This window comes from Ylistrum balloti, unplaced genomic scaffold (assembly GCF_031769215.1).
Source record: "Ylistrum balloti isolate Yb309-2 unplaced genomic scaffold, AGI_CSIRO_Ybal_v1 Utg369626, whole genome shotgun sequence".
NCBI classification, from domain to species: Eukaryota; Metazoa; Mollusca; class Bivalvia; order Pectinida; family Pectinidae; genus Ylistrum; species Ylistrum balloti.
The window spans coordinates 857,469-870,000 of record NW_026781894.1 but is presented as its reverse complement, the minus strand read 5'-3'; the positions used below and the strand labels follow the sequence as shown (position 1 = coordinate 870,000).

Genomic DNA, 12,532 nt, shown 5'->3' with positions numbered 1-12,532 from the left:
AGGTCAAACATAGCTTTAAAAATCCCATTACAAACAAATATATCATGGCGTTGAACTCAATTTCTTTTGATATGCTCTCCGCTACTCCGAAGGGAGTCTATGCCCTCTTATTACATTTCACTTCATCTAATAATGATCTAGACGAATCTTTCGTGGAAACGAACCTCCGTTAAAGGTATGTTGCAAATCGTAAAACAGCAACAATTTTCGTCCAGTACTGTCTTTGTCGTAGTGATCACAACTGAAGGTATACATCGAGATAAAATAAACTTATAAATATTATTTTGGCCTTTTGCGTTTGATCACAAAGTTCAATATCGAATTCCACGAAAAGGCAAAAATCTTCATTCTGCCGATTTAAAAACTTATTTACAAATATGTATATCATGGCCTTAAATGTCAACTTAGATATAGAGAAATGCGATCTATCGAAATCAGCTCTCCTGAGAGTACGGTAGATACCAAAATACGTTCGGCAACACTAGTGTCATTTTTCAAATATCTTGATACTAGGAAGTAGCTGTGTAATAGCAAATCTTTGACCGTTTTGCTCCACAGCAGGTGAAAAAATATGCTTCTACAAAGAAGCTTGAAGTATCATAGCCCATATAAACTTTACTTGCAGTTACCTTTTCGACAGCAAAAAGAAAATAAGGTTTAATGGACAAAATAAGGGTCTTATGAGACAAATAGACAGACTGTACAAAAGACACACAAGTGAATAGCACATTTTAATAATTTAAAGCTAGACACAGTAGAGCCAATCAATTAATTAAAATGCATCATACAGTTGTTTCGTCCTTCAAGGACTCGTCAATGATGCTAATGTTCTAATTTTTGAAGCCTGGGAAAACTAGTCAAAATCAGTCATAAATACTACTGTTTTTTACCAGTGTCTTCGGACTCGTGGAGGCATCCTCAATACTCCAGGGGTTACTATCAATTTCGCTCACTGCACCCCTAGATCATTTCATAACTAAATTGAAAGTTCCATGTGCGAAACCTCTTGGGTAAACGAGAAAGGCTAGTTTGAATCTTTGGTGTCCATCAAACAAATATCATAGTCGCATAATAGTATATTGTATTGGCTTTGAAGTTGGGTATCGCTCCTTTGTAAATGAGCTCCTCTTAAAGGGAGCGTATACGTGTGTGATTGATTCTTTTTCTCTCGATACCTTCTTTAAACCAATCAAATTACCTCCCTTCAATTTGCCAAGAAATGTTCCAGTGATGCAGAAAAAGAAATGATCGTAAGCCCTAAAGGATCGAGGATGAGGCAATTCAAATTTGATCGCTGGTCTTTCGGACATGCGAGTCAGCGAATTTTCCTCTTGAAATTAATCCAACATCAATTACACAAGTAATAAACCAGACATAAATTAATTTTTCAAGAAAACAATGGGAAAATATCAATTTCCCTTTCATCGTTGACAAATAAAGACGGAATACATTTAGACATTCTATAATTTATTGTAGATATATGATTCAAATAGATGTGGCATACCTTAATTCATCAATATACAAAAATTGTTCGATGTGTATAACTTCAAAATACTAACAAACATAAAAATATATGGAAGGCACACCTGTAATTGTAAAACATGAAATGTGTACGATATTATGAAAAATCTATATTATATGTATTACTACTGAAACCTATTCAGAATAAATGTACATTTGTTTGATCATATTCTCATTCCTGGTCTATTAAACATTATAAACTAATCACTGGATATAGTGCAACTGGGACAGGGCACCCCAACAATCCATTTCACACTATATATATATATATATACGAATTAATGAAACATGCAAGATTTTTAATATTTTTAATTAGCAATAAATTATGCTAAACTGTAGCTCTATAAAGCTGTATAATGATATAATGGCACAGTCCGATTCAAATTGCAAAATTCATTCATAAGAAAATAAATTGAACACTTCATTAACAAGTACTTAGTACATTACAAGTATAAACTGAAACATATTTTGAACGATTGAAACATTTCTACCATTCCAACTCCAGCTAGTGCCCTATACTGCAGGATTTTTTATCATCATTGCTAACACTATTTCACATTATAAAATTATGTGCCTCTAACTGGCCTATTTAATCTCATATATCGGTATACAAAAAATAGAACAAGGAGGATTCCACCATTCCAATGTTTGATACTAACCATTACATTTTTTCCAAACATCAATGTTTTAATCAAATGTACTTGAAATAAACACTTACGGAACTTCATTTTACATAATTACATCTTCCATTAGAACTGAAGTGAGACCGACTTAACAAAATACTTTACAGTATTATTACATGAAATTAATCACTTCCTACAGAGGTATAATGACACAGTAATAGTTCATTGTGAGGGTCATTTCATTAAAGAAGAAAAACTTAAACATGTACAGATAATGCATCAAATTAATGTCCGTTATTGTTGTGTACCATTCTCTAACTTTAAATATGTTCCCTGAACGTTTCCTAATACTATAATAAAATTTAACCTGAAAATAAATCGCAAAATAATATGTACGATTAGACTGAAGTCCATCAGCACTGTTTACCACATGCAATCAATTGTATAAACAACACACAAGTGAAGAGCGCATTTCAATATGGATTTAGAATTAGATTCAGCTGTGCAAGGTAAACTGCATCCTACTGCTGTTTCGTCCTTCTAGGTCACAATTGTGCTAAGGGCCAAAATTTAAAAACTTTTGAGGTGACTGAGGAAAACCAAGTGATCTCTGTCAGATTCAGGTTTTTTTTCTATAATTATTTCCAAAGCAAATAGCACCGGTTACCTCAAGTATTAAGTTGACGTTGACGTTGAAAAATAAGTTTCATATTTTATCTATCTTTGCTTTTGTTTATGTCATATTTCAAAACTCTGAAGCCATAAACTACAGTGCTTAATCTAAAAAAACCTCTTTTTTGTCTTTGTTTATGGAATATTTTCTACTTTAGTTTGGGAAGCAAAGTACTACAACATAATGATCAACTTTATGTAATATCAATTAAATATGTGCAGAAATACATATACAAGTAATTTTTGCCTTTGTCTGCTGAGTATTTTCTAATTTTAGTTTGGAAAATGAAGAACAATCAAATAATTAAATAATATGTTACATTGAAAAATGTGGTAAATACATATACACATTTATATGTATCCAAAGTATAACAATATACATACACAGGAGAGATGTAAATAATGCATGATAGATTGTGATCCATCCTACTTAAAAAAAATGTGCACCTACCAATTATTTGTGTTCTAGTGTAATAACATCTAACTTCAATATGTTACTAACATTCCTCTCCAAACAAAAAAAAAACATGTACAACAACCAAAAAAGTTAGAAAGAGATATATGTCAGAACTGTTAAATTCGTAGAAATTACCCTGAAACATCAAAGTAAAATAAATAATCCTGACAACAGGTAATTTGTCTGATTTCTGACAAATTATTCTTAGAACAAAAAGCCAGAATGTTTTATGCATAATATAAATATTTATACAATGTGTATATTACTTGGTTATTTTTTAGGACATAATTGTTGTAAGCAGAATAAAAACAGCTTAGAGATATATAACAATATATTAAAAATAAAATAACACTGAAACTTATATGAAGCAATTTACATGCAACAGATTAAATATACATAAATATAAAACTTGACTGCAGTTTTTACCTACCATAAAAATACACATATTGTTCATGACCAATGCAGTATGGTGCAAAATATAGAAATGCCAAAGTAACATTGACAGAAACTTTCCTCTGGTTAAGGTGTTTACAACATACAAAATTTTCGGACAAAATCACTGTTCTAAGTAACATTGACGGAAACTTTCCTCTGGTTAAGGTGTTTACAACATACAAAATTTTCGGACAAAATCACTTTTCTATTCCTCACCACTGCATTTGCAAACATTGCATGCCAGTGCACATGTCAAATTATCAGCCTTCCTGTTAAGATACTGACTTGGTTTATGATAGTCTTCAGTTAAAATGGCAAGTGTACGAGGTGAGTGGTGTATTACGGTGCTGCGGATTACAGGTGAGTGGTGTATTACAGGTGAATGGTGTATTACGGTGCAGCTGATTACAGGTGCGTGGTGTGTTACAGGCGAGTGGTGTATTACGGTGCTGCTGATTACAGGTGAGTGGTGTATTACGGTGCTGCGGATTACAGGTGAGTGGTGTATTACAGGTGAGTGGTGTATTACGGTGCTGCTGATTACAGGTGAGTGGTGTATTACAGGTGAGTGGTGTGTTACAGGTGAGTGGTGTATTACGGTGCTGCGGATTACAGGCGAGTGGTGTATTACAGGTGAGTGGTGTATTACGGTGCTGCGGATTACAGGTGAGTGGTGTATTACAGGTGAGTGGTGTATTACAGGTGAGTGGTGTATTACGGTGCTGCTGATTACAGGTGAGTGGTGTATTACAGGTGAGTGGTATATTACGGTGCTGTTGTTTACCTTACACATAACATGTTACATTTCATGAATTGGATATTTCACTTTTTCAAGTGTGCTCAATGGCATACCAAATACTGTAATAGCATTTGTCAATCCAAATTCTTTAATATTTCACAATTAAAATGTTATGATTTTCTTCCTCATTTACACAGTGAACACATCTTTTTTTTTTTTGATAGTTTGCGTAATAACACCAATAACCACAAACGAATGAAGACTAAGCATCACGTTACGATATCTGATGTACAATTGGTTTGAAGAAAATGTTTCAAACTTAATTTTGTACACTGGCATAGTTGCCAGCATTTTGTTTGTGGTTTGCGATAAATTTCTACAAGACCAGTTTCATAATAACTCTAAATTGTACAGCTGGAAAGACTTTTTTACTGTTACAGTTTGAGAGCTGACATTGAACTCTGTACAAACAGGATTCCTCTGATTTTCAGGAATATTTTACGATGGAAACTATTAAATCACTATTTGTGAATCCCCCTTCCCCTAACAATTTGAATGCCACAATTAGTACAGCCATTATCACCTTTCATTTAAGTTGGTCTGTCCTAGATGTAAGGCTAGATAGAATTTTGAAGTGTGTCCTCACAGAATCAGAATTTTTTCCACACTATTTAAATAAAATTTTGTATTTTTTAACATTATAAATTAACCTCGTTTTTCATTACATCAAATCATCATGATTACATCAAATTTATTATGACGCTTATTGTATAATAGTTTTACCATGCTGTTTGGGATATTATAATATTACCATGACCTTTAACATGTAATGACCCTGGCTGTTAATACTACACAAAGCAATTATAGACATAACTAAACATGTCACAGTTTTACTTGGATGTTTGAGATATTAAAATTTACCATGTTCTTTAACATACAGTTTGACTGACTAAGGTTTACAATGCCTGTGTCATTGATAAAGCAGAAGATGCTTACTCTTCCTGAACACCTGGTACTATTTCAGGAGTCTTCATGTAAATTTTTCTTTTGTTCACATTTTACCCTAGTTTTATTTTTTTACAATGTTGCTTGGGATATTACACTTTTGCCTTATTGTTTATATCATAATTTCACCATTTTTTGTAATGTATTGAATCATTATAATTTTACCAGGCTGTTTATGTTATATAAAGTTAAAAGCACTTTATAATGTAACTACCTAAGGTTACTTACTAAGAATTCATATAGAGTTAATACTATCATGATACTATGATGATAATAAAATGGGTATGTGTTGCTGAAAAGTTCTTTGACCTGTAATGACCTGTGATGTTTATAATTTGGTGTTGAAGGCATCGTTAAGAAGTCTCATTACATTAAACTATGCATACAGATATACATATAACACATATACTCTGTATACAGACATATACATATTCTTACAAAATGTGAAACTGACAATAATTGCAAGTAATGTGATACCATGTTACTTCTCAACAATAAAAAATTATACACAAAATGTAAATGTGGGCTGCCAAACTTTAAAAAACAAACGGTATAACTTATGAATAAATAAATAACGAAATATCCTCATGATGTAATGGTTAAGTTTAAGGTAGAATCTTGTTTTCTTTTCCTATTTACTATTTCATTAAGAAATTTATCTTATTTCTTCTATATATAATAAATGCATGACATGTATCCATGGTAATCATTTCAAAATGTTGTAACTCTACTAAAAATGTCTGGGCCTTTACCTGAGGTGATCTTGTTTTCAGACAAAGCCATTTTAAAACCCTATTCAATCTTACAACACATATGATCACTCTAACTTTGAAATTCAGACAGTGGTCTTTCTCTCTAGCAAATTTTAACTCTGCTTTCAGAAGCAGCTCAATATATATCAATCTAAGTTTTCCAGACTTCACAAGATTTTATTTGTCTTTTCCAGACCAGCACACCAGAATTTACAATGGGCACACAGGCATTGTTGCCAAGGGAACCAAAGTTGTTTTGCCAATACATCCTATTCAATTAGCACTCTTTTTCATTTTTAATGATAGGATCCCCTTTCAAACTGGCCACGAGGATCATGGTTAATACGAACATCTTGCTGTCGAAAGTCTGGTGGATACCAAGAATCTCTTCCTCCTGGGGCTCCATACTCTCTTTTCTCTCTATCTGGTTGTTCCATAGAGTCCCTGTTAATAGGGGGACCATAGTCTCTTGGATCCTTTTTAGAGGTGGGGCCATGTTCCCTGAGGTCCCTACCTGGAAAAGAACTGTGATTCCTCGATTCTCTTGAGTCTCTGCTATGATCTCTCATATCTTTACTACTAGATCCAATTTCTCTTGAATCTTTAACAGGCAGTCCAGCTTTATCTCTGATGTTGTGATTGTCTCTTGAGTCCTGATTGAGAACTCTTGGATCTTGACTACTGTTTGATTCCCTAGTGAGACTGGATTCCCTTGACTGTGGTACATGATCTCTGCCCTCTCTTGTGCCACTGCCATCACGTCGATCCTGAATATTTTGCATTCGTTCTCGTGAATCCCTGTTTGCAACTCTCTCTCTTTGATATCGTGGGTCAGAATACTTACTGGCCTGTGATCCTCTTGATCCATGTGAATCCCGGGAATCATTCAGATTCCTAGAGTCGGTGTAATTCCTTCTGTCTGGTTTATTGTGTTTAGGATCATGGTACATCTTGTGTGGCCCAGATGGTGGAATTCTGTCAGTGTTTGAATGGAAAGGAACTTGACTGGCATGGAACATGTGTGGTGATGGTTGATGAGAACGTTCAAGGTGATGCTGGTATGGAGGAAGGGGTCGGTCATGAAGTTTTGTAGGTGGAGGTGGGGGTGGAGGAGGCTGATACTGTTGGGGGCGAGGCACAGCCTGGGCATGGACAGTGTGAGTAGTACCAGGGTAGGGCACAGTGTCAAACCCATCCTGGGGACTGTGATAAGTGGGAAATTGCTTAGGTGAACTGCTGACTGCCCGATCAAACCCTGCCGGTATGTAGGGTGGGGCTGATTGAGGTGGAGTGAAGTCTGGTGACGGTAAAACTTGGATGTGAGATGGAGGAGGTGGTGTCGAAGCATGTGTAGATGGAGGGGACCTGACATGAGGTGGAGGTTTGGACTGGGACATTGGTAATGAGGATGGAGGTTTTGGGGGTTGTCGGTGGCTAGGGGGAAGTGGAGGGGGATTTGTTGTCTGCCTTGGAGGAAGGTTTTCATACACATGTTGTTGGGTCTGATTTGTGTCTTGATCTGATGCTCGGTCAGACCCCACATCCCCCAGTTTTCTCCAAACAACCTGCAAACAGCAACACCTTATATCAAAAGAATGACAAATAGATTAAAACAATTTTTTAACATCGCTGGAATAAATATCAAAAATCATCCAAACCATTTTACTTTTTAAAGATAATTTCCTTCAGTTTATAGAGGTAAGAGGTGATATTTAAGCTTAGTATTTTTAAACCCAGAAAAAATTCAAGCTCAATGTTTGTAAATTATTAGCATATAACACAATTTATTCAATAAATTAAGTTACATCACTTATTTATTAATCAACCTCACAAACTTCAAACATACATTACAGACTATTATCTTGCTTGAACGATATCTACTTACATTACACATCTCCCTGACGATTGCCTTCTCTGAATCTCCCAAGTTCTCCTCCCCAACATCAGTCTGGGGCCTCTCCAACTGCTCATGTACCTCCAACACCTTGACAAAAGTATATACTCTTACTTATTCCACTTGGAAAAATCATCTGATTGACAATAACACCACAATGTGACTCCACCAATTTGGTTATTTCCTTCAAAAATTCAATATTAAAGACAATATATTTGATAATAAATTTGGGGAACAGGCATCAACTTTCCATACAATCCCAATTTTCAAAAAGTATAATTCTTTAATGTATATGTGTGAAACCTTAATTTTGACTCAGCCAAAATTGATATTTCTGTCCCTGAACCAGACAAATCAAAGTCAGTCAAAATTATACCAAACAAGTCACAAACACTTTTAGCCTGCTGTCAGTATACTATGAATGGGTGTGCTACTGAGTTTAGGTTATGATATTTCAGTATGATAGCACTATGAAAATAGTCTTGAGTGGCCTCATTTTGTCTGTCCAACTACATACCATTACCATATGACCTTGATAAGCTATTAAATGAGAACATCCCCTCATGAGGGGGTTGGGGAGGGAATTATTGTTGTTTTTCAAAAACATGATGTGTGCTATACAAAAGAACAAAGCATATTCATGAAAATTCATTCTCACACCTGGGTTCATATCTAAGCCAATGGCAATGACTTCTCATATCAAGGACAATTTGTGTATGATGTTGTCAAAGAAATAAGAACCACAAAGAATTAAAAACATCTTTCAAAGCTTAATAAACTTCATCTCAATTAATTATGGAACGTTGTAAATTAGTCATGGCAAACAACCTGAACACTGCAGTTATTCATGTAAACATAAGCAACATTTCTGTTGTAAAATTGTAGCACTGCATGACATGGTCAGTAAATAAATGTCCATTCTGGTAAACAATAAAAATGATATTTGAGATCTCCCAAACTGTTTAAACCTACTGACAAAGCTAGATACTCACAGTTTGTGATGGCCCATTCTGTTTTTGGAAACACTAAACTTACACAGCAGTAGGTTTGCCGTATGATTGCTTGATCAGAAAAATGTGTATTGGATGGTATGGAGTAGGAATAAACAAAAGCTAACATTTTTTAAACATCTCCTCTGCGTTAGGCACTGATGTAGAAACTAACAACACACAACTGTCTCAAAATCAAACAAAAGGCTTTCTGAATCTTTGAGTTAGCAGATTCATCTTGTCAAACAACTGACATGTACCTGTAGGATATCTATTGCCTATATATGCTGGCTAATTTCCTTATCCTGAAAGGTGTTACTATGACTTACCTTCATGGCTCTGACCACAGCCTCTGGTTTCGTCGGACTCTCAGATAACCTTGACCCTTTGACCTGTGAAGGATTGTTGTTGTAGCCTTCAAACAAATTCCCCATTGGTGCAGTTCTCTGTTTGGAAGGACTTGGACTCTGGTTGTAAGAGAACTTCATTTAAATATGCACAAGTAAAACATTATATACTTCATTATCATGTATCATATCAATATGATTTCAACAAATGCAATTAAAATACTTTGATTCTACCAAAAAACTAAATGTTCAAAGCAAATACAGTGCTTTGTATTTTTCTTGATTTAATACTGAAAGCAATTAATATTTGGCTATTGGGTGTTGTCTTTGTAGAATTATCAGTTTTCTAAACATTAAATCCCTCATAATCTGGTTAGACAGGAGCCACATGTACAAACAGATGTTCATTGTGGTAACCTTAACTTTCAGACGTTAGGGTATATATAGCACTAGGTATGTTGTTGTCAAAAGTGAATAGCAAAAATGCTGCTTTTCTCCATTCACCTTGTCCGATCTGTGATCTTTAGGTACTGATGGAGATTTTTTATCTGTTGCTCTATATCCATCTCCGCCATTTCTTTCTGCTCTCTGTTCAAATGCAAAATACAAATTAAGCAGCTTGATCATGCATTTTACACTAAAATTAACTCATAATAAAATGTTATATGCATCCTTGTTCACATCAACAAACAATTATTTTAGTTTTGAGTTAATCATTCCACAGATCTGCATTATATAGTCACAAGTATAAAAGATAATATATTTGATTATAGAATTACACACCTGTGCTAACTGTGTCTTTTCCTCTTCCAATACTTTGACTTTTTCTTCTAGTTGTTGTACATAATTGTGACCTGTAACATTGATATCATTTGCAATTGATATAAAAGAATACATCTACGTAGTGATCAATGATTTGAGTAGGATTTCTGCAGGTGAGCATAGGACACCATTTCTAAACTTTTTAGGAGTCCTACTACTAAGAGATATAGTGGGATCTCCAAATTTGAGTGAATCCCACAAGAAAATCATGAATCTAGGACTCAGATATCCGAATTTCAGAAATTGCTGCTTATGTAGTTAGTTAAATAGAGTAAATAAAATATATTGCAGATATACAGACTAAATGAAAGAAAAGAAAACTTAAAGACATCAATCAATAAGTTTTTTTAATATATGCATCAAAAATTTAAACTATATGTGCATCCAATGGAGCAAGGCCAATATACAGTGCTGTAATTTTATCACCAGAATAAATGATGTTATATATTAAACTATGGTATATCCTGTACATAAATAGTATGAAATATATAGTAAGTGTACAGTTGACTAGATAATGTAGTAGATGCTAATTGAAAATTTTGCTAGAAAATTTTTATCCTTAATCTAAATCTTAATGCATAACTTTTTGCATTGTGAGCTGAATCTGTTCCTATTTTAAAGTCACACCAAACCTTTAGCGCAGATGAGAAAATATGAATTTGAGTGAATTTTAAAGATATAATCAACCAACACTGACCAATAATGACAGATAATATTTATTTTTAAAATATCAGCTACATGGAAATTAATTAGTGAAACTCGAAATTTCAAAATCAGCATTTTAGTTTTTTTTTTTAAATTTATCCTGGGTTAGAAAACTAACATTCAACAGTGCTAATCAGTACCAATCCTTATAATGTAATATTATTCTAGTTGAGATATCTAGAGATAAATCTAGGTAACAATTTACCATTGGAACTTTCAGGAGCACTTTGATTTGAAGAGTTGATTGTCATCTGAGGAGAAGTCTCATCACCACCTGCTGTAGTACTGTTGCTGCTCCCATCACCATCATCTCGTACATGGGATGGTCCCAATCTCTCTTGGTCTAGGTATAAACATAGCTCTTTCAGGTCTGCATTATCAGAGATCAATTCCTCTTGTTTCATTTCTAAGTCTTTCAGCTTTTCCTGGTATGCTGCAACTTCACTTCGCATAACACTAGCAGTGTATCTACCAAACCTCTGCCATTCACGTGCAAGTTTACGACCACGTTGCCTGTCATCATCCAGAAAGCAACATAAATCACGCAGTTCTTGATTATCATCTTGCAGTTTTTGATTGATGTCCTTGAGACCCCTTATTTCTAGCACATTTATCTGAATTCTTCTATTCACATCCTTTATAATACTACTGTGTTCTGCCAACATGGATCGTATTTCAGATTCTACATGACGAACAATCCTGACAAGTTCGTCAACACCTCTATGTCGCAGTTCATCATCACTTGATTTGGCAAGTGATACAACTGAAGGGCTGGTGGATAATGCCTTGTAAGGCAGTGGTACAGGTGAAAATGATCCAGACGTGTTCATGGGTATCGGGGTACCCCTCGCACTCCCGGATACTGATGAGGGTAGGGAGGAGGTACTCATTATGCTTTCGAATATGATAACTGTGAAAAGATATCTATCGACAGTAAAAGTTTTGAGAATAAAATGGAGCAACCGTCATCTTATTCCAACACCTACATAAACTGCCAGGGGTCATTCAACAGGTAATGCACACATGTACAGTTTACGTTATCCATTTACCTCCGTCACATAAGCGGCGTTATCAACCGTGCTACGTAAAACAGATTGCCTGTGGGATGTTACAGAAACTACCTGTACTCAGTAGGCCTGCAGTGTAGGCATCCTACAGTAGTGCTAGCAAGCTAATAAAGATGAGTCATATGTACGAATTCACGTTAGTTCTATCCGAAGTGTGTTCATCGTGCAAATATCAATGGGTGTTTATGTTCCATCAATGAGCAGATATCAATTAAGTTGACGTTACATCCTAATAAGTTGAACTTGTTCGACTGAAATCACTTTGTTGATAAATAGAAAATACCTGTCCAAATTCACTAATGGCGGATTGTAATTTCCGGTCCCACGCTAAGGGGTTTCCCCGCCAGGTGGCGCATTTATAATGAACACCTGTTCAACATATTTCCCGCGTAATTTTAAATGACATGAAATGTATTGTTTACTTTTCGCAACAGGGAGGAAAGGTGCAAAAATATCAATAGCGAGGGGAAAAGAATAATCAAATATTGCTGTAATGCTTACTAG

The 12,532-nt window shown here is 34.8% G+C and overlaps 1 protein-coding gene across 1 annotated transcript; it reads right to left on the bottom strand.

The window, feature by feature from the left end:
- Positions 1 to 5,210: 5,210 nt before the first annotated feature.
- Positions 5,211 to 12,021, bottom strand: LOC132551552 (zinc finger CCCH domain-containing protein 13-like). Its single transcript, XM_060215708.1, has 6 exons — positions 11,167 to 12,021; positions 10,218 to 10,288; positions 9,939 to 10,022; positions 9,417 to 9,554; positions 8,090 to 8,188; positions 5,211 to 7,769 (listed from the first exon to the last, which is right to left on the bottom strand). Exons 1-6 carry the CDS (start codon positions 11,849 to 11,851, stop codon positions 6,501 to 6,503), a joined length of 2,346 nt encoding a protein of 781 aa, XP_060071691.1. The 5' UTR covers positions 11,852 to 12,021; the 3' UTR covers positions 5,211 to 6,500.
- Positions 12,022 to 12,532: the final 511 nt, after the last annotated feature.